We start from the raw sequence: 23,583 nt of genomic DNA on the forward strand, positions 1-23,583 counted from the left end.
CCCCCCACCACTCCAGCAACCCTCAGTTTGGTTCCTGAGATTAAGAATTCCTCGTATCAGTGAGGTCATATGATACATGTCTTTCTCTGATTGACTTATTTCGCTCCGCATAATACCCTCCAGTTCCATCCACATCGTTGCAAATGGCAAGATTTCATTCTTTTTGATGGCTGCATAATATTCCATTGTATATATACACCACATCTTCTTTATCTGTTCATCTATCGATGGACATCTTGGCTCTTTCCATAGTTTGGCTATTGTGGACATTGCTGCTATAAACATCGGGGTGCACATACCCCTTTGGATCCCTACATTTGTGTCTTTGGGGTAAATACCCAGTAGTGCAATTGCTTGGTCATATGGTAGCTCTATTTTCAACTTTTTGAGGAACCTCCATACTGTTTTCCAGAGTGGCTGCACCAGCCTGCATTCCCACCAACAGTGTAGGAGGATTCCCCTTTCTTCGCATCCCTGCCAACATCTGTCATTTCCTGACTTGTTAATTTTAGCCATTCTGACTGATGTGAGGTGGTATCTCATTGAGGTTTGGATTTGGATTTCCCTGATGCCGAGCAATGTTGAGCACTTTTTCATGTGTCTGTTGGCCATTTGGATGTCTTCTTTGGAAAAATGTCTGTTCTTGTCTTCTGCCCATTTCTTGATTGGATCATCTGTTCTTTGGGTGTTGAGTTTGGTAAGTTCTTTATAGATTTTGGATACTAGCCCTTTATCTGATATGTCATTTGCAAATATCTTCTCCCATTCCGTTGGTTGTCTTTTGGTTTTGTTGACTGTTTCTTTTGCTGTGCAAAAGCTTTTTGTCTTGATGAAGTCCCAATAGTTCATTTTTGCCCTTGCTTCCCTTGCCTTTGGCGATGATTCTAGGACGAAGTTGCTGCGGCTGAGGTCGAAGAGGTTGCTGCCTGTGTACTCCTTTAGGATTTTGATGGACTCCTGTCTCACATTTAGGTCTTTCAACCATTTTGAATCTATTTTTGTGTGTGGTGTAAGGAAATGGTCCAGTTTCATTCTCCTGCATGTGGCTGTCCAATTTTCCCAACACCATTTGTTGAAGAGACTTTTTTCCATTGGACATTCTTTCCTGCTTTGTCGAAGATTAGTTGACCATAGAGTTGAGGGTCCATTTCTGGGCTCTCTATTGTGTTCCGTTGATCGATGTGTCTGTTTTTGTGCCAATACCATACTGTCTTGATGATGACAGCTTTGTAATAGAGCTTGAAGTCCGGAATTGTGATGCCACCAGCTTTGCTTTTCTTTTTCAACATTCCTGTGGCTATGCAGGGTCTTTTCTGGTTCCATACAAATTTTAGGATTATTTGCTCCATTTCTTTGAAAAAAATGGATGGTATTTTGATGGGGATTGCATTGAATGTGTAGATTGCTCTAGGTAGCATTGACATCTTCACAATATTTGTTCTTCCAAACCATAAGCATGGAACATTTTTCCATTTCTTTGTGCCTGCCTCAATTTCTTTCATGAGTATTTTATAGTTTTCTGAGTACAGATTCTTTGTCTCTTTGGTTGGATTTATTCCTAGGTATCTTATGGTTTTGGGTGCCATTGTAAATGGGATCGACTCCTTAATTTCTCTTTCTTCTGTCTTGTTGTTGGTGTATAGGAATGCCACTGATTTCTGTGCATTGATTTTATATCCTGTCACTTTACTGAATTCCTGTATGAGTTCTAGCGGTTTTGGGGTGGAGTCTTTTGGGTTTTCCACATAAAGTGTCATGTCATCTGCAAAGAGTGAGAGTTTGACTTCTTCTTTGCCGATTTGGATGCCTTTTATTTCTTTTTGTTGTCTGATTGCTGAGGCTAGGACTTCTAGGACTATGTTGAATAGCAGTGGTGATAGTGGACATCCCTGCCACGTTCCTGACCTCAGGGGGAAAGCTCTCAGTTTTTCCCCATTGAGAATGATATTCGCTGTGGGTCTTTCATAGATGGCTTTTATGATATTGAGATGTGTATCCTCTATCCCTATACTCTGAAGAGTTTTGATCAAGAAAGGATGCTGTACTTTGTCAAATACCTTTTTCTGCATCTATTGAGAGGATCCTATGGTTCTTGTTCTTTCTTTTATTAATGTATTGTATCACATTGATTGATTTGCGGGTGTTGAACCAACCTTGCATCCCAGGGATACATCCCACTTGGTCGTGGTGAATAATCCTTTTAATGTACTGTTGGATCCTATTGGCTAGTATTTTGGTGAGAATTTTTACATCCATGTCCATCAGGGATATTGGTCTGTAATTCTCCTTTTTGATGAGGTCTTTGTCTGGTTTTGGGATCAAGGTAATGGTGGCCTCATAAAATGAGTTTGGAAGTTTTCCTTCCATTTCTATTTTTTGGAACAGTTTCAGAAGAATAGGTATTAATTCTTCTTTAAATGTTTGGTAGAATTCCCCTGGGAAGCCATCTGGCCCTGGGCTTTTGTTTGTTGGGAGATTTTTGATTACTGCTTCAATTTCCTTGCTGGTTATGGGTCTGTTCAGGTTTTCTATTTCTTCCTGGTTCAGTTTTGGTAGTTGATACATCTCTAGGAATGCATCCATTTCTTCCAGATTGTCTAATATGCTCGCATATAGTTGCTCATAATATGTTCTTATAATTATTTGTATTTCTTTGGTGTTGGTTATGATCTCTCCTCTTTCATTCATGATTTTATTTATTTGGGTCCTTTCTCTGTTCTTTTTGATAAGTCTGGCCAGGGCTTTATCAATCTTACTAATTCTTTCAAAGAATGAGCTCCTAGTTTCGTTGATCTGTTCTACTGTTCTTTTGGTTTCTATTTCATTGATTTCTGCTCTGATCTTTATTATTTTTCTTCTCCTGCTGGGTTTAGGCTTTATTTGCTGTTCTTTCTCCAGCTCCTTTAGGTGTAGGGTTAGGTTGTGTACTTGAGACCTTTCTTGTTTCTTGAGAAAGGCTTGTATTGCTATATGCTTTCCTCTTAGGTTGACTTTGCTGCATCCCAAAGATGTTGAACAGTTGTGTTTTCATTTTCATTTGTTTCCATGAATTTTTTTAAATCTTCTTTAATTTCCTGGTTGACCCATTCATTCTTTAGTTGAATGCTCTTTAGCCTCCGTGTATTTGAGTTCTTTCCGACTTTCCTCGTGTGATTGAGTTCTAGTTTCAAAGCATTGTGGTCTGAAAACATGCAGGGAATGATCCCAGTCTTTTGGTACTGGTTGAGACCTGATTTGTGACCTAGGATATGATGTATTCTGGAGAATGTTCCATGGGCACTAGAGAAGAATGTGTATTCTGTTGCTTTGGGATGGAATGTTCTGAATATATTTGTGAAGTCCATTTGGTCCAGTGTGTCATTTAAAGTCTTTATTTCCTTGTTGATGTTTTGCTTAGATGATCTGTCCATTTCAGTGAGGGGGGTGTTAAAGTCCCCCACTATTATTGTATTGTTGTCGATGTGTTTCTTTGCTTTTGTTATTAATTGCCTTATATAATTGGCAGCTCCCGTGTTAGGGGCATAGATATTTACAATTGTTAGATCTTCTTGTTGGATAGACTCTTTAAGTAAGATGTAGTGTCCTTCCTCATCTCTTATTATAGTCTTTGGTTTAAAATCTAATTTGTCTGATATAAGGATTGCCACCCTAGCTTTCTTTTGGTGTCCATTAGCATGTTAAATGGTTTTCCACCCCCTCACTTTTAATCTGGGGGTGTCTTTGGGTCTAAAATGAGTCTCTTGCAGACAGCATATCGATGGGTCTTGTTTTTTATCCAATCTGATAGCCTGTGTCTTATGATTGGGGCATTTAGCCCATTTACATTCAGGATAACTATTGAAAGATATGAATTTAGTGTCATTCTTTTCTTCGATCTCCTGTTGAGTTCATAGGCTTTCAGAATGGTTTGATCCTTATCTAGCTGAATTCCTGGGACCAGACGAAATCCAGCTCTCCTACTCCTCCATCATCTTGCTTCTCCTGCCCCATTTCTCTGTTAATCTTACTAAAACACAACACTCTTAAAACATCTCCCATCTGTTTCCATAGGGTCGAATTTAAATCTCTTAGCCTTGCCCTGACAACACCTTTCTATCTTTTCAGTTTCCCACGTGTCCCCGGCATGAATTCTCTTTAATATGTTTCGCTCATTATTTTCTCTGTACCTTTTTTCATAGCTTATTAGAGCCAACAGGGCCCTCTCTCCACCTCCTTGCATTTCTAACCTAACCTTTCTTTAGGAACATCACTTCCTTCATGAAGCTTTATCTGATCATCAGTTAATAGTGAACCTTTTCCTTCAGAGCTGCACTAGAACTTATAGTTGATGTCACACAGCACCTATTTGTGCTTCACATTTAAGTTTTGTTATTCAGGTTGTGACCTCCCTGATTGTTTCTATAAATCTCCTAATTATCTTTATGGCACTCTTAATACATTGTATATAAAAATAATTTCAGAAATTAATGTTTATACTAGTTATCCAGTAGTTTTAGGAAATAAAGGATGTCTTTTCATTCAATTCAGTTTTGTCTGGTAGATCATTAAGACTTCCTCTTTTTCAGATCTGGCATTTGCCATTGGCTTACTCTCCGTCTGAGAAGTTCAATTATGACTTTTTTTTTTTAATTAAACCATTCATTTCAAAACTATTATAGTAGTATTTGAAGTAATTGGTAAAGTTCAGTCTAGGAATTACTACCTTGGATGTTCTTGGCACAAGGAAAAAAATGTATCACATTTTATTCTTAACAAGCCCTTGATGAAAGCTTTTATTTTATTTTATTTTTTAAAAGTTTTTATTTATTTATTTGAGAGAGAGAAAGAGAGAGAGCACATGAGAGGGGGGAGGGTCGGAGGGAGAAGCAGACTCCCTGCTGAGCAGGGAACCCGATGCGGGGCTCGATCCTGGAACTCCAGGATCATGACCTGAGCCGAAGGCAGTCACTTAACTAACTGAGCCACCCAGGTGCCCCGAAAGCTTTTATTTTAATCAGCTTATAAATTTGATGAATATGGATAGTGCTCTGACATCAGTCCAAGAAGATTCTTTTCATTTGCTGAAATAAAGCACACAAAATAAAACAATAAAGTCATAAAACACCATCAAGTAACATATGTTCATTGACAGTCAATGTTAATGCCCTGAGTCATCTTTGAATACAGTGGTGGTTTGTCAGCTATCTTCCTATGTAAAGACATAATACATAATGCTTATTTTGTGAAATACACTTTCTTTTGCTCTTCCCAAGTGGTTGATTGTGGCTAACAAATAATTATGGGTTCCAATCACTTTAGCATATCAGTATATAAAATTTTAAGTCCAGAGAACATTTCATTATCCCTCACAATTGGCATAGACATTGTAAAAATATTATAAAATCATGCCCATACTTTGAACAAATTTTCAATAACTTTTCATTCATTTACTTGAGTTAAGATCTGGAATGTTTAGTATCATTTGAAAAGGCCTGGTGAGAGCTGGCCTCAGCATTACCAGCCTTTTTAAAGTTCTTGTTTATGTGAAATTGTTTCCCATTTCAGTGGCTTCTTGTATACTGTTTCCTCTGCAGGTGGCACCATACCTGTTTCTCTTCCTCCCTACATACTTTTCCTGTCATGAACTTTTTTCATCTTTTGGGCCTTAACACTTCTTTAGAGAAGATTTCACTGATCCTTTTCTTTCAAAATCATGTCCCCCAGCTAAAATCACTGATTTTACACTTTAATTTCCTTCTTAGATTCAACACTGTTCATATCTGTATGCTGTGATTATTTGTCTGTTGATTCTCTATCCAGAGCAAGAGCTCTCTGAAGATAGGGACCCTGTCCACTTTTGTTCACTGATAAATCCTTGGCAATTTAGCACAGGGAATGGCACCATAGTGGATGCTACTTATGAGGTAAACTGAGGGAATCCCAGTACCTTTCTGATCCTTACCAGGATCAGAATTCCTCTACCAGACCCAGAATTCTACTACTAACACAATTTTCTAAGAAAGCACAATACCAGTATAAGGGATAGTTTATAAAATGTTTCAAAAACCAGTGTCTGGGTCCCTTTCCCTCCATTTCCGTCAGGTCTTTTATACCAAGAGCATAAGCTAATTTGTATTACTAGTTAATGTTAAAGGACACAAATAATTAAAAAAATTAATTTGAGCAGGACATGGGCATAATATATGGTCTTTCTTTAAAGAAAAAAAGGCTCAAAAACGGTCTTTAAAAAAGTCTTTCTTAAAGACAGTATTTCTAAAAGTAAAATTGAGGACTTACATAGCAAAACTCAGGTGTTTTTTCATTAATTTAGGTCATTTACACTATTGTACTATATTATGGCAAAAGAATCTTGAGTCAGTTGGATGTATCTCTCCTTTGTATTTGCATGCATTTAAAATTTGAGTTACACACATTGAAAAGGTCAGTAGATAGCATTCTGGTATTTTATCAAAGATAATGTGGCTGTTTGTTGTGGCTCTGGTTCTAGGCAGTATGAAACTGTGGTTCCACTTGAAGATTCTATTGTGACTGAGGTTACAGCAACTCTACAAGAATGGGCCAGTCTGTGGAAACAACTCTATGTGGTAAGTATTGATAACTAGCTTACTAGATCTTTAAAGTTCCATTAGAAAAGTGAAAAAAATTTATCTTACATATGCCAATTACAAATTTTTAGATTTCTGAATATTTGCAACTTTGTTCCTAATATTAACCGAAATATGGTACACTAAGTGTTGTTCAACCTGAAGAGAACACATTATTTGTATGCCTTCAGTTCCATAACATCAGGGGTTTTAGCTGTCTTACTCACTGCTGTAGCCCTAGAAGCTTTCATAAAACAGGTGTTTCCTGAATGAATGAACAAACTTAAGAGTTTCATTGTGAACCTAAAGGTGGGTAAAGGCCAAGAAGTTTTATCAACAGTTTCTTATAGCTACTAAGCTTATAGGTTATGCCATATATGACATGTTTCGCTAAGTCCACAATTAATAAAAAGATTAATAAAAACCCAATCCATATCCTCTGGAAACTTAGAGAGTAGAGTGAGATAGGACACAAAAAAATCTGGCTGAAGTAAGTGACAAGGTTTGGGTTCTGTTATTTCATCAAGATGGAATAAGCACATTCTGTTATACTCCTCTTACTAATTACAACAAAATCCTGGACAAAACCCATAAATCATCTACCAGAAAACTCTGAAAGTAAAGGAAAAGAAGGTGGAGTGACTAGGGACATTTGAACTCAAGGATTGAGTGAGTTCCCTGATTGTTGTTTTTTCTTGCCTCCCATATACTTTGGCCTGGGCTTCTCTCTAGAGAAGCCCACCACCTGGAAATACTAATGGGTGCACACAAAAAGCACCAAAGAAAGCCTTTTCTTTTTAGCCAAAGGATGGCTCAGCAAGACAGAAACCTTCTTTTTCCTTCACATCGGACAGGTAATGTGCAGAGGTTGTAACAAGGTTTGAGTGAGGTACATGTCATACAACGGTGTGAACACTGTATCATAATGCTTATGAACTATAAAAGGATCAAGACAGAAACCTTTTAACCTATCCTTTATGTTCACTAGAGAACATTGCAATAAAAGCTGCACTCCCTTGTACCCTCCCAAACAGGCATTACAATAGTGGAATTGGTGACCAGAACTCCCATCTTACACACCCACTCTTCCCCACACCTGCAGTAACAAGGTGTCCCTCTCCAGTGGAGCCTTAGACCAAACTCTGACTTCTATCCCTCCCCACTACAGTAATGAGACAGTGCCTCTCTTCAGTGGGTCCCTGCAGGAGGATTCTGACTGCAACTTCACCAGCACTTGCAAAGTGGCACCTTCCCCAGCAGAGCCTGTGGGTGGGACTCTGGATTTCACAACTACCCAGTGTTAACAAGGTGATGCCCTTATTTTGCAGAGTTCTGTGGGCAAAACTCTGACTTCCTCTTGTGCTCTGAAGTAAGGAAGAAGCATCCCTCCACAGAGGAGCCTGTGGTTAGAACTCTTGATTTCCACTTCCCTTGTAATAATAAGTGGGTCCCTCTGCAGCTGAGCCCGTAGGCAGGACTGACTCTCACCCTCTCCCCATTAATGAGACAGTGCCCCTCTCTCTAGTACACGATGTGAACAGTACCGTTTTTCATCCTTGCCCTGCTGAAATGAGGCAGTGCTTCTCCCCACCCAAATCCATGCTGAGTATAAGTGAAGTGGAGTTCTGCTATCTAGGTAACACACTAATGGGGGGAAACCATAAGAGCACTGGAAAGACTTTATATACTAAATTGACATTTAAATCACAGCCCAGAAAAGTAAGCCTAGGATTGCCTTCTGAACTTAAGCAGATTGACCACCTGCTAAAATAGAAGATTTAAACAGGAATCAGAATGTCATAGGATAATACTTAAAATGTCCAGTGTACAGACCAAATTTACTTCACATATGAAAAATCAGGAAAATCTCAACTCTAATAAGATAAGATAATCAATAGATGCCAACTTTGAAATGACGCAGATGTGGGAATCATCAGCAAGGATCTTAAAGCTGTTTTTGTAAAATTCTTCCACCAAGCAATTAGAGACACTCTTGAAACAAATGAAAACATAGGAAACTGCAGCAATAGAAGTAGAAAACATAAATAATCAAATGAAAATTTTAGAAAATATACAGTAACCAAAATTTAAAAATTACTGGGTAAGCTCAATAGCAGAATGGAAAGAACAGAGGAAGGAATTAGTGAACTTAAAGATGGATCAATAGAAATTATCCAATCTGAATAATGGAGCGAAACTAAATGGAAAAGTAAGCTTAGCCTCAGAGACCTGTGGGACAATAACAAAAGATCTAACATTTAGGCATTAGAGTACTAGATGGAAAGGACAGAATGTGGACCTAAAAAAATTTTGAAGAAATAATGGCTTAAAATTCCCAAATTTGGGGGCACCTGGGTGGCTCAGTTCGTTGAGCGACTGCCTTCAGCTCAGGTCATGATCCCAGAGTCCTGGGATTGAGTCCCACATTGGGCTCCCGGCTCAGTGGGGAGCCTGCTTCTCCCTCTGATCCTCTCCCTTCTCATGCTGTTTCTCACTCTTTCTCTCTCTCTCAAATAAATAAATAAATAAAATCTTTAAAAAAAATTCCCCAATTGGCGAAAGACATAAGTCTACAGACTCAAGAAGCTGAGTGAACTCCAAACAGGATAAACCTAAAGAAATCCGTGCACAAATTGTTGTTAAACTTCTGAAAATTAAAGCAAAAGAAAAAATCCTTATATGCACTGTTGTATTTGTATATTTAAAGTATATATATGTATATTAAAATTTTTATATATTTTTAAATTCCAAATTAATATACAGTGTTAGATTATTTTCAGGTGTATAAGATAGTGATGCAACAATTCTATACATTACTCAGTGCTTATCATAAGTGCACTCTTTTTTTCATGTTTTTAAAAAAATTTCTTTAAATTTTACTCAGCTAACATACAGTGCAATATTGGTTTCTGGAGTAGAACTCATCACTTACATACAACACCTAGTGCTCATCACCACAATTTCCCTCTTTAATACCCATCACCCATCTAGCCCATCTCCCACCCACCTCCCTCCCTTAACTCTCAGTTTGTTCTCTGTCATTAAGAGTCTCTTATGGCTCTTATTAACACACTGTGAATTGTGCAAGACTGTTGAATCACAGATCTGTACCTCTGAAACAAATAATACAATATATGTTAAAAAAAAAGGAAGATAGCAGGAGGGGAAGAATGAAGGGGGGAAATTGGGGGAGAGAACCATGAGAGATGATGGACTCTGAAAAACAAACAGGGTTCTAGAGGGGAGGGGGGTGGGAGGATGGGTTAGCCTGGTGATGGGTATTAAAGAGGGCACATTCTGCATGGAGCACTGGGTGTTATACACAAACAATGAATCATGGAACACTACATCTAAAACTAATGATGTAATGTATGATGATTAACAAAACAATAAAAAATTAAAAAAATTAACACACTATTAAATAATCCATGGATCAAAGAGGAAGTCTCAAGAAATAAAAAATATGTTGAATGTAAATCAAAACATAATATATTAAAATGTATGGGATGCAGGGGCGCCTGGGTGGCTCAGTTGGTTAAGCGACTGCCTTCGGCTCAGGTCTTGATTCTGGAGTCCCGGGATCGAGTCCCGCATCGGGCTCCCTGCTCAGCAGGGAGTCTGCTTCTCCCTCTGACCTTCCCCCCTCCCATGTTCTCTCTCTCTCATTCTTGTGCTCTCAAATAAATAAATAAATAAAATCTTTAAAAAAAAATGTGTGGGATGCATTTAAAGCAGTGCTGAGAGGGACATTTATAACATTAAGTGCATATAATAGAAAAAAAAAACATGATGTCAAATCAATAATTTCAGCTCCTACTTCAAGAATCTAAAAAAAAGAAGATAAACCCAAGTAAGCAGAATGCAGGAAAAAATAGAGCAGAAATTAATGAGATTAAAAATAGAAAAACAAGAGAAAAAAATGAAACCCAAAGCCAGTTTTTAAAAATATCAATAAAATTGATGAACATCTACCAAGACTGACAAGGAAAATGGGAGAAAATAGTAATTACCAATATACTGGGACTAAAGAAAGAGATTCACTGTAGATTCCACTGACATTAAAATGGGTAATAAAAGAATACTATAATATGTAAGTGAGAATCTACCTGAATAAAACAAATCCTTGAATCAAAAAATCACCAAAGGGGCGCCTGGGTGGCTCAGTCGTTAGGCGTCTGCCTTCGGCTCAGGTCATGATCCCAGGGTCCTGGGATCGAGCCCCGCATCGGGCTCCCTGCTCAGCTGGAAGCCTGCTTCTCCCTCTCCCACTCCCCCTGCTTGTGTTCCTTCTCTCGATGTGTCTTTCTCTGTCAAATAAATAAATAAAATCTTTAAAAAAAAAAAATCACCAAAATTCACCAAAATTCACCCAAGATAAAATTGGTAATCTTAATATCCAACAGCTATTAAAGTTAATTTATGAAAGTCCTTCCAAAAAAGAAATGACTAGGCCCAGATGGTTCCACTGGTAAATTCTACCAACAGTCTAAAGAAGAAAAACCAGCAGATCGTATCATTGTCAGAAAAAGCATTTGAGAAAATCCAACACTCTTTAATGATAAAAACTCTCAGCAAGGGGCGCCTGGGTGGCTCAGTTGTTAAGCATCTGCCTTTGGCTCAGGTCATGATCCCAGGGTCCTGGGATCGAGCCCCACATTGGGCTCCCTGCTATGCAGGAAACTAGCTTCTCCCTCTCCCACTCCCCCCCGCTCGTGTTCCCTCTCTCGCTGTGTCTCTCTCTGTCAAATAAATAAATAAAATCTTAAAAAAAAAAAAAACCTTTCAGCAAACTAGGAATAAAGCGGACTTTTTCACCCTGAGAAAGGGCATTTATGAAAGCCTTCAGCAAATGTCATACTTAATGGTGACTGTCTGCTTTGGGGAACAAGGTTGAGGATGTCTGCTTTTAACAGTTTTAACAGTTTTGCTCAGGTTAGTACTGGAAGACTTAACCAGTGCAGTAAGGCAAAAAAAGGGAAGAAGGGACATACAGATTAGAATGAAGAAAAAAAGCTGGTCCTATTTGCAGACCAGACCTATTTGCAGAAAATACAAATCAAAACTACAGTGAAATATCACCTCACACCAGTCAGAATTGGCTACATAGGAAATCCCAAAGAATCTACAAACAACAAAACCCACTAGAATGTACAAAAGATACTCCTAAAACAATTAAGTTTGCAGTGATAGGATAGCAACTCAAAATACTCTTTTTCTTTCAGTCAGTCAGTTAATTAATTATATTGCCATGTATTAGCAATGGATAATTGGAAACCAAATTTTTAAAACAATACTATTTAGGGGGCGCCTGGGTGGCTCAGATGGTTAAGCGTCTGCCTTCGGCTCAGGTCATGATCCCAGGGTCCTGGGATCGAGTCCCACATCAGGCTCCTGACTCAGCGGGGAGTCTGCTTCTTCCTCTCCCTCTGCCTCTCCCACTGCTCATGCTCTCTCTCTCTCTCTCTCTCTGTATCTCTGTGTCTCAAATGAATAAATAAAATCTTAAAAAAAAAAAAATAAAACAATACTATTTGATTAAAGGCCTAAATATGAGACATGAAACCATAAAAATCCTAGAGAAGAACACAGGCAATTAACCTCTTTGACATTGGCCATAGCAACTTCTTTCTAGATATGTCTCCTGAGACAAGGAAAACAAAAGCAAAAATAAAGTATTGAGATTTCATCAAAATGAGAAGCTTCTGCACAGCAAAGGAAACAATCAACAAAAGGCAACCTATGGATTGGGAGAAGATATTTGCAAATTGCCTATCTGGTAAAGGATTAGTATCCAAAATATATAAAGAACTTATAAAAATCAACACAAAAGATGAGCAGAAGACATGAATAGACATTTTTCTAAAGAAGACGTATAGATGGCCGACAGACACACAAAAAGATGCTCAAAACCCATCACCAGGAAAATACAAGTCAAAACTACAGTGAAATATCACCTCACACCAGTCAGAATGGCTAAAATCAACAACACAAGAAACAAGGATGCAGAGAAAGGGGAACCCTCATTCATTCTTGGTAGGAATGCAAGCTGGTGCAGCCACTCTGCAAAACAGTATGGAGGTTCCTCAAAAAATTAAAAATAGAAGTACCCTATGATCCAGCAATTACACTACTAGGTATTTACCCAAAGGATACAAAAATACTGATTCAAAGGGGTATATGCACCTCGATGTTTATAGCAGCACTATCAACAATAGCCAAACTATGGAGAGAACCCAAATGTCCATTGACTCATGAATGGATAAAGAAGGTGTGGTATCTATATACAATGGAATATTACTCAGCAATCAGAAAAATGAAATCTTGCCGTTTGCAATGACATGGATGGAGTTAGAAAGTATTATACTAAGCAAAATAAGTCAGAGAAAGACAAATACCATATGATTTCACTCATATGTGAATTTAAGAAACAAAGCTATAGAGAACAAACTGATGGTTACTGGATGGGAGGTGGGTTGGGGGAATGGGTTAAATAGGTGATGGGGATTAAGGAGTGCACTTGTTGTGATGAGCACCAGGTGTTGTGTGGAAGTGCTGAATCACTAAATTCTACACCTGAAACCAATATTACACTATATGTTACCTAACCTGAATTTAAATATAAACTTGAAAAAAAAGAGAAAAAATAATGGTGTTTTAATACACATTTATTTCTTTTTCAAGTGAGCACAGGCATTCTGGATTTGGTATGGCGGCTCTACAGTCATCAAAGACTCAGGATCAGAAATATTCTGAATAAATTAGAGCTGGTATTTGATGCAATAGCTTAGAACATTTAAAATTTGAAAAATCTTTCAGGTGTGCTTTGAGGCCAGTATACTCACTGATTTTCTAGAGACATGGAAAAACTTGAAAGTGGGAGGCTTGTGTTGGAAAGAGGACAACTGGAAACAATATTTTTTAAAAATATTTTATACCTAAAGTTTGAAATTTCCATGGTAATTTTTAAATTTACCTTCTGATGAATGGAATGTTGGAATGTTGCCTTCGTTTGCCATCTTAACAAATTGCAGTGTTTCTGGTTAAGTCTTTTAAAAGTATTGTTGGGACGCCTGGGTGGCTCAGTCGGTTAAACGGCTGCCTTCGGCTCAGGTCATGATTGAGTCCCGAGAAACAGGCTCCCTGCTCAGAGGGGAGTCTGCTTCTCCTTCTGCCTGCCTGTACCCCTGATTGTGCTTGCTCTCTTTCTCTTTGACAAATAAAAAAATCTTAAAAAAATATAAAAGTATTGTTAATATGATAAGTGTCAAATGATTGTTATTCTATTATGAATGTAGGAGGTCAGTCATGTAGCCAGTGAAATTCAAAACAAATGAATACACATCTTCAAATAACTCTTTCTACTGGGAGAGAATAAAAATTTGTTATATTACTAAAATCGGTAAGAGAGCTAAACATTCTCCCTTTGTTTTCCCTACTTAATTTCAAGCCATATAGTTCTTCTTAATCTAACTTTCTAAGAGCAAAGTAACTACCTAGCTGTCCTCTGAGAAAGAGTATACTTAAGAACCAGAATGAATCTAGGTTAACAACTTTTAAAGTCTAATTTATCTGATTTTGAAAACAAAAGAAAAATAAAAGACGAAGAGTAAACTGAGAAACAAGTCTCAACATATGTAACTATAAAGATTAACATCTTTCTGTATATAGAGTACATAAAAATCAATAGGAAAACCAGTAAGAATACCAATAGATAATCAGCAAAGATACAGACAAGCCATTCACAAAACAATACATTAAGGAAATAGTCTTACTAGTAAGAGATGTAAATTAAATCAGTGAGATAATGAGATAACCCTAACCATTCCCAGATATTCTCCTTCAAATTAACAGGCAAGAAAGTGAAATTTATTTTTATTTTTATTTTTTTATTATATTCAGTTAGCCAACATATAGTACATCATTAGTTTTTAATGTAGTATTCAACTATTCATTAGTTTTGTATAACACCCGGTGCTCATCACAACACACGCCCTCCTCAATACTCATCACCCAGTTACCCCATCCCCCCATTCCCCTCCCTTCTGTAACCCTCAGTTTGTTTCCTGGGGTCCAGAGTCTTTTATGGTTTGTCTCCCTCTCTGATCTCTTCCCATTCTGTTTTCCCTCCCTTCCCCTGTGGTCCTCCGCGCTATTCCTTATGTTCCACATATGAGAGAAACCATATGATAATTGTCTTTCTCTGCTTGACTTACTTCACTTAGCATAATCCCCTCCAGTCCATTAAAAAAAAAAAAAAAGGAAGTGAAAATATTTGCTGGTGGATATCAAGTTTTAATTAGCACGTCTGAAAAATAATTTAGTAAAAGCCTTAAAATTCTTCAGACTTTTAAGTAATAAAAGTAATTCTAATTCTGGGAATTTGTTTTAAGATAATAATGTTAAATATGAGAATGGAGTGACTATTTCATAAATATTTACATGGAAGCAGTATTTGCAGTAGCAAAAATAAATTTACTTATCCAAATGTGCCAGCTGTGGTCCAGTTAAGATATAGATGTGTTAGTGCTTACATTAAATAGTATATTATATACTATTGTTTAATATAATATATAATATATATTAATGCTTACATTACATAGTATATTATATATTATTATATAATAAAGTGAATTTATGTAGAAATTATATATAAAGTATAATCTCACCTGCATTATGAAAATATATTTGGAAAACACATGAAGAAAATGCACCATAATTTTTTTTTTTAATTTTTTTTTATTGTTATGTTAATCCCCATACATTACATCATTAGTTTTAGATATAGTGTTCCATGATTCATTGTTTGTGCATAACACCCAGTGCTCCATGCAGAACGTGCCCTCCTCAATACCCATCACCAGGCTAACCCATCCTCCCAACCCCCTCCCCTCTAGAACCCTCAGTTTGTTTTCAGAGTCCATCGTCTCTCATGGTTCTTCTCCCCCTCCGATTTCCCCCCCTTCATTCTTCCCCTCCTGCTACATTCTTCTTCTTCTTTTTTTCTTTCTTAACATATATTGCATTATTTGTTTCAGAGGTACAGATCTGAGATTCAGCAGTCTTGCACAATTCACAGCGCTTACCAGAACACATACCCTCCCCAGTGTCCATCACCCAGTCACCCCATCCCTCCCACCCCACCCCCCACTCCAGCAACCCTCAGTTTGTTTCCTGAGATTAAGAATTCCTCATATCAGTGAGGTCATATGATACATGTCTTTCTCTGTTTGACTTATTTCGCTCAGCATAATACCCTCCAGTTCCATCCACGTCGTTGCAAATGGCAAGATCTCATTCCTTTTGATGGCTGCATAATATTCCATTGTATATATATACCACATCTTCTTTATCCATTCATCTGTTGATGGACATCTTGGCTCTTTCCACAGTTTGGCTATTGTGGACATGAAAATGCACCATAATTTTAATGAGGATTAATTGAGGGGCCAAGATGTTAGATTCTTTTTCTGATCAATTTTAAAAATTTTGAGTTGTTAATATATATTATTGTTAGGAAAAAATAAAACTTTCATTGAAATAAATAATAAATGATATCGTGAAATACTACTACCAATGTTAAGTGAAAAAGATATATATACAAGAGATTAAGGTAGGATATTATACTAGTTAATTTGCTATGTTTAGCTTTTATCACAGTATCAGCAAATATATATTAAATTCTAGAGAAAGGGCTTTGGACATGGTCTTAAATCTGAGCCTTTCATCTTCTATGTTAGGCTTCTTATTAAATCATAGATTTATATTACCCATTTATACACAAAAGTTATTTCAGAGAGTTGTTAGAGATGAAATAAAATTACATATAAAGCTTCAAACACTAAATCAGTGTTGATTATATTATCTTGTTTTTGATATGAATTATGTCTCTCCAGGTATACATAATTGACATCTATTTTCTGATATAGGTGATATTTAGAATGATAGTTTCATCACTTAAGAAGCTTTTCTCTGTAGAGAAATAAATAGACTCAATGAAGTGGACTTCATTTGTATAATGAGGTATAATGGAGTGCTTGGGTAAGAGTGTATGTACACTTGAGCCAGGGTAGAAAAACCTCCATCCGTCTGAGGCAGTTAAAACCTTAATTTCCCATTCCAGTAACCTTACTTTGATATGAAAACCATCATTTATGGAAAATGGTGACATCATTACTCATTCCTGTCAAAAACAAGATTGTGAAATCTTAAATATTTATGCTACAAGTACTTTTTAGTTTTTTAAAACAAAAGCACATTAGGAATCACACACGGGGTCGCCTGGGTGGCTCAGTTGGTTAGGTGTCTGCTCAGTTGGTTAGGTGTCCGTTGGTCATGATCCCAGGGTCCTGGGATGGAGCCCCACATGGGCTCTCCGCTCAGTGGGGAGTCTGCTTCTTCCTATCCCTCTGTGTGTGGTCTCTCTCTCTCTCAAAAATAAAAAAAAATCTTAAAAAGAAATCATACACAGAAGGTATCTTTCTCTTTTTGCCAAGATAAAAATTGAGGTCAATTATTAATAAAACTAGAAAATAAATATATTAGAATTATCTTTATTCTTCATTTTTAGAGTTATCACAGCAATGGAAAAAAGAAAATTTTCCAACAACTAAGAAATCTTCATCAAAAAACTATATAGATGTTTCATTTTATTTTTTTATTTAAATTTATTTATTTATTTATTTATTTTATTATGTTATGTTAGTCACCATACAGTACATCATTAGTTTTTGATGTAGTGTTCCATGATTCATTATTTGCATATAACACCCAGTGCTCAATTAGCCAAGGTAGAGTATGTCATTAGTGTTTGATATAATGTTTCAATGATTCTTTTTTTTTATAATGTTCAGTGATCCTTTAGTTCAGTATAATACCCAATGCTCATCATATCACATGCCCTCTTTAATGCCCATCACCCAGTTACTCCATCCCCCCACCCACCTCCCTTTTCACAACCCTCAGTCTGTTTTCCAGAGTCAAAAGTCTCATATGGTTTGTCTCCCTCTCTGATTTCTTCCCATTCAGTATCCCCCCCACCCTATTGTGCTCTGCACTATCCCTTATGTCCCACATCTGAGTGAAACCATATGATAATTGTGTTTCTCTGACTGACTTACTTCACTTGGCATAATACTCTCCATTTCCACCCATGTCGATGTAAATGGTAGGTATTCATCCTTTCTGATGGCTGAGTAATATTCCATTGTATATATGGACCACATCTTTTTTATCCATTTGTCTGTTGAAGAGCATCCCAGCTCTTTCCACAGTTTGGCTATTGTGGACCTTGCTGCTATGAACATTGGGGTGCATGTGCTCCTTCTTTTCACTACACCTTTATCTTTGGGGTAAATACCCAGTAATGCAATTGCTGGGTCATAGGGTAGCTCTATTTTTAACATCCTGAGGAACCTCCATATTGTTTTCCAGAGTGGCTGTACCAGTTTGCATTCCCACCAGCAGTGTAAGAAGGTTCCCCTTTCTCCACATCCTCGCCAACATTTGTTGTTACCTGTCTTGTTCTATGAGTGGGTTTAACAACCAATTATACTGTCTGTTAAGGTGACACTTATAGGGGTGCTTGTCTGGCTCAGTCAGTATAGCATGTGACTCTTGATCTTAGGGTTGTGAGTTCAAGACTCATGTTGGGCACAGAGCCTACTTAAAAAAAAAAAAGACACTTTTATGAAATAAATATAAAATGATGTGTACTTGCATTAATTTTGGACTATGAATTTTCCCTCAAGTGTATAACTGCAGCATTTCATAATTGTAGCTACATTGTTTTAGTCATTTATTTGTACTATTTTAGGATGACATGATATTAGAATTTTTGCTTTCACATTAAAAACACATTTATTTGAGTATCTGTAACGAAGTCTACCCTGTAGTTTACTTTTCCTTTGTGATAGAGTATACCTTAACACAGCAATATTTTCATGTTATAGGAAGATAATTAACACACATTTCTAATAGAACATAGAGATTAAAGATATGCTTTATAACAGTTCTACTTTGTATTGAATAAGAAGTTTTTAAATTTTTTTCAGGAATCCCTAAGAAATGAACATTTCCTAGATTTTACTAGAAATAAGGCACAGCTCTCTAAATTCTGCTGTATAATGTCTTTCTAATCTTTGGAAGATTAAATTTGTAAATTGAAGTTGGCATGACATGTTGGGGTCCATGTAAAGAACAGAAGATGTAAAATCCATTTTTATGGTCATCCTAAGAATATTGATTTGCCAAGTTTACAAACATACATTGGTTTCCTTACATCATCATATCTTTTGGGTCCAATGAGAGGAATTCAGCAGAGAAACATTGTATAGTGACTAAGTGCATGGGCTCTGGAGAGATACTCCCTGAGTGCAAATTCTGATGCTACAACTTGGTAGCTGTGTGATTTTGTGCCTCTTAGTTTTCTCCTAGGAGATAATAATGGTGTCCACCTCCTAGGGTTGTGATGTCGCTTAAATGGTATGAAAGTTTAGAATGGTACCTGGCACATTTTTAAGTGCTTGATTAAACGCTTACTCATTATTTCATTTTTGTTGTTATTTAATAGGAATGATATTTACTGTTGTAGGAGTCTGTTCCTAAAGCAAGTCTTCTATCTTCTTTAGTCCTACATTTTTACAAAGATATCCTAGCCTCCATCCCACCTATCCTAAAAATATTAATCTTTAGAAGTGCAAGCTCTTTTTCTTGCTGCCTTTTCAAATATATTTTGTACATAACAAAGTGATAGTTTTAAAAGATTTTCTCTCCAAGTATATTCTGTAAATCAGTGTTTTAATGACTTTTAAGGCTGGTATTTTCTTTTTGTTGTTGTTGTTGTTTTTTTGTTTTTTTAATTTTATTATGTTATGTTAGTCACCATACAATACATCACTGGTTTTTGATGTGGTGATCCACGATCCATTGTTTTTGTATAACACCCAGTGCTCCATGCAGTACGTGCCCTCCTTAATACCCATCACCAGGCTAACCAATCCCCCCTCCCCCCTCCCCTCTAAAACCGTTTGTTTCTCAGAGTCCATAGTCTCTCATGGTTCATCTCTCCCTCCAATTCCCCGCCCCCTCATTTTTCCCTTCCTTCTCCTAATGTCCTCCATGCTATTCCTTATGTTCCACAAATAAGTGAAACCATATGATAATTGACTTTCTCTGCAAGCTGGTATTTTCAATTGAAGATAACTTTTAGTATATTTTATTTTAGCTAGGTTTATAATCTAAAATAATATTTTGGCAGGCATCCTTGTGGCTATCCAGTATCTCCACTCCTCTTTTTCCTTATTAAAAGAGCCCCGAACAGTTTAGATTGGCAGTGTGTACAGCTAAAGTACCTACCTTTTTAGACTCCCTTGAAGCTAGGAGAGATGGTGTGATGCATTTCTGGTCATGAGCTATAAGCAGAAGTTTCTACAAAGTGTTTTCTGGAAAAGCCATTGTATTTCCTATAACGTGAATTTACTACATCGGTATATGGTGGAGGTGCCATCTTATTACTAGGAGATGGCATTTATGAGGGTAAAAATCACCTTCCAAGGATTGCAGAACACAAAAATAGATGTCTTAGATATTGCTGACACTGTACAATCACTGTAAAAGCCGTAGACTACTTTGGAATTTTTTGTTATGTGAAAAACTAATTCTCTATTTGGTTAAATCCTTTTATCAGGTTTATAAAATGCAGACAAACACAAATCTAATTGATTTATGAGGTATCACTGAAGGAAGAGTGAATTAACTCATTACATGATTGATTATCACTACTTTTAATTCACTAATTTTGTTTTTCTGTAAAACAGTGGACTTGTCTTCATTATTGTCTGTATCTATTGAAATGGAAAGAAAGATATTTTTAAATTGTTTATATACAAATGCATATTTTAAATTTACTTTTTCTTTCAGATTTAAATTTCACTGACGAGTATTTTAATCTTATAATACATAGCTTTTATAGCAGACATATTCAACTTACATTTGTTTGAAAATTTATAGACTCCATGAAGACATGATAACTAAAGAAAAGATAACCTAAGTAGTAGATATTATTTCATTTTATTATACTGCCTTTTTTAATTGGCTAAATTTTCTTTGTGAAGTACATTTTTATTTCAGTATTCTTTTTGAAAGTATTTGCAAAAGAAATGATAAATTAGGTTCCTGGGTTACTTTTATATCATCATTGGGGAATAGTTGTAATAAAATAACATCGGGATAGTTGTATGGAAACAGAATGTTAAAATTGGACTATTTCTGCCTTACATACACTTACATCCTATTTTAAGGCCCAGGACTACTCCCACTACCACCCACATGCAAGATATGCTAAGAAACTGTGAAGCATGTTTGGTTAGCAGTAGGTCAATTTAATGAAATGTGTGTAACATTTGTCTACTAAGAACTATATTACTGAAAGGTTAAAGAAGACCTAAATAAATGGAGCAAGATGTCATGCTTGTGAAGTGGCAGACTCAATTTTGTTAAGATGTCCATTCGCTCCAAAATTAATACATGCATCAACACAGTAAGTAACAAGCAAAATTTCAGCAGGCATTTTTTGGCAGAAATTGATTATGTTTATTCTACAATATATATATGGAAACATAAATGGCTGGAGTATCCAAAGCAAACTTGAGGAAGAACCAAGTTGGAGGTCTTTGTATATGTGATTTCAAGACTAACTATGAAGTATAGTAATCAAGACAAAAAGTATTGACAAAAGGATAGGCATATACATCAGTGGAATAGAGACCATAACTGACCAGACAGATATAGTCAATTAATTTTTTTCATTATTTATATATTTAAAATGAAGATTGTGTATAATTTAAGGAGTGCAACATGATGATCCAATACATACATAGTTGGTGAAATAAGTACTAGAGGCAACCTCATTAACATGTCACCTCCTCTTCACATAGTTATCATTCTTTGTGTGTGATGAGTGTCCCTGAAATGTATTCTCTCAGCATATTTTTAGTCATCAGTGCAGTATTATTAAGTATAGTCATCATGCCTGTATATTAGATCTCTGGATTATTCATCCTATGTAACTGTAACTTTGTACCCTTTCAGCAACATCTCCCATTTCCTCAGCTTTTGATACCACTGATCTACTCTCTGCTTCTGTAAATTATTCTTTTTTTAGATTCTGTATATGTTATATAAAAGTATATTTTAAAAATATGTGTGGGGCCCCTGGGTGGCTCAGTTGTTGGGCATCTGCCTTTGGCTCAGGTCATGATCCCAGGGTCCTGGGATTGAGCCCCGCATCGGGCTCTCTGCTCAGCCTGCTTCTCCCTCTCCCACTCCCCCTGCTTGTGTTCCCTCTCTCGCTGTGTCTCTCTCTCTCTGTCAAATAAATAAAATCTTTAAAAAAATATGTGTGTGTGTGTGTATATATTATAATATCTGTGTAATCCTAAATGATATACACTTGTGCAGGTGTTTATATGGTAAAATTACTCTGTACAAACTTTTCTACAACTCCCTTTTTTTATCTCTTAATATGTTTTCACATTTATTCATGTTGTATTTTTTATATTATATTAGTAGTTGTTCATTTCATGATTATATAGTATTCCATATGATTATGCCATATTTATCCATTCAACTGTTGGTTGACATTAAGGTTAACTCCTTTTTTTTTTTTTGCCCATGTTCAAGAGTGAGACTGGTCTATAATTTTCCTTTCTCCAGTGTGGACTTGGTCTGGCTTTGGTATCAAGATTGTACTAACATCATAAAATGAGTTGGAGAGTTTTCTCTCTTTTTATTTTCTAAAAATTTTTATGTAAGATTGTGATTACCTGTTTCTTGAATATTTGATAGAACAACCTTTAGGATAGTGTTTTCTTCATGAGATGATTTTTTAAATTACTGATTCTGTTTCTCTAATGATTTTGGAATCATTCAGGATTTTTTGGGTTATTTTTGATTTCTTTGTTCTCGGAATTTTTCTATCTCAAGTTTTTAATGGTAAAGACATAAATTGCCTTTTGCAATAGTTACTTCCTGTTTTCATTCCTAATATTTATTTTTGCCACCTTATTCATCTCACTCAGACTTGCCAGAGGTTTGTCTATTTAATTTTTAAATTTTAAATTTTATTTTTTTTTTAAGATACATTTATTTGAGAGAGAGAGTGTGAGTGGGGGGAGGGGCAGAGGGAGAGAGAGAATCTTAAGCTGACTCCCCGCTGAGCTTGGAGCCTGACTCTGTCCTGATCTCATGACCCTGAGATCATGACCTGAACCAAAAATCAAGAGTTGGATGCTCAGTTGAGCCACCCAGGAGCTCCTCTATTTTAGTAACCTTTTCAGGTAATCCCTTTTGGTTTTGCTAACCCTCAATTATAGTCTCATTTTCCATTTATTTAATTTGTGTTCTTGTTTTTATTTCCTTCCAACATCTTTTTATGGGTTTAACCAGTTTTTCTTTTTCCAACTTACGAGTTGGACACACAGCTCATTTTTTAAAAATTCTTTCCTTAGACTTGTCTAGCCTGCTATTTAACGAGCCATGAGTTCTTTGATTACATTTGTCAGTTCTAGAAATTCTTTGGTTACTTTTTAGAAGTTTTAATTTTAATTCCAGTTAACATACACTGTTGTATTAGTTTCTGGTGTACAATATAGTAATTCAGCACTTCCATAAATCACCCTGTGCTCATCACAAGTGCACTCCTTAATCCCCATCACCTATTTAACCTATCCACTCCACCTACTTCTCCTCTGGTAACCATTTTGTTCTCTATAATTTAAAGAGTCTGATGGCTAAAATCAGCAACAGCAGAACAACAGATGTTGCTGAGGATGTGGAGAAAAAGGAACACTTGTGCACTGTTGGTGGGAATGCAAACTGGTATGGCCATTGTGGAAAACAGTATGGAGGTTCCTCAGAAAGTTAAAAATAGAACTACCTTATGATCTAACAATTGCAATGCTAGGTATTTACCCAAAGAATACAAGAACACTAATTCAAAAGG

General features: G+C 36.4%; 1 protein-coding gene and 1 non-coding gene across 5 annotated transcripts in view; one reads left to right on the forward strand and one right to left on the reverse strand.

The window, feature by feature from the left end:
• Positions 1 to 23,583, forward strand: part of DOCK3 (dedicator of cytokinesis 3) — a 571,728-nt gene that overhangs the window by 228,756 nt on the left and 319,389 nt on the right. For all 4 annotated transcript variants that reach the window (XM_032411365.1, XM_032411366.1, XM_032411368.1 and 1 more), the window contains exon 5: positions 6,488 to 6,584. In XM_032411365.1, the coding sequence (XP_032267256.1) occupies positions 6,488 to 6,584 (97 nt within the window). The remainder of the gene's footprint in view (positions 1 to 6,487; positions 6,585 to 23,583) is intronic.
• LOC116637285 lies at positions 7,429 to 7,532 on the reverse strand. Its single transcript, XR_004300465.1, has one exon. It is a non-coding gene; the product is annotated as a small nucleolar RNA U13 (small nucleolar RNA).

The sequence above is a fragment of the Phoca vitulina genome, unplaced genomic scaffold (assembly GCF_004348235.1).
Source record: "Phoca vitulina isolate PV1807 unplaced genomic scaffold, GSC_HSeal_1.0 scaffold13, whole genome shotgun sequence".
In the NCBI taxonomy this organism is placed as follows: Eukaryota; Metazoa; Chordata; class Mammalia; order Carnivora; family Phocidae; genus Phoca; species Phoca vitulina.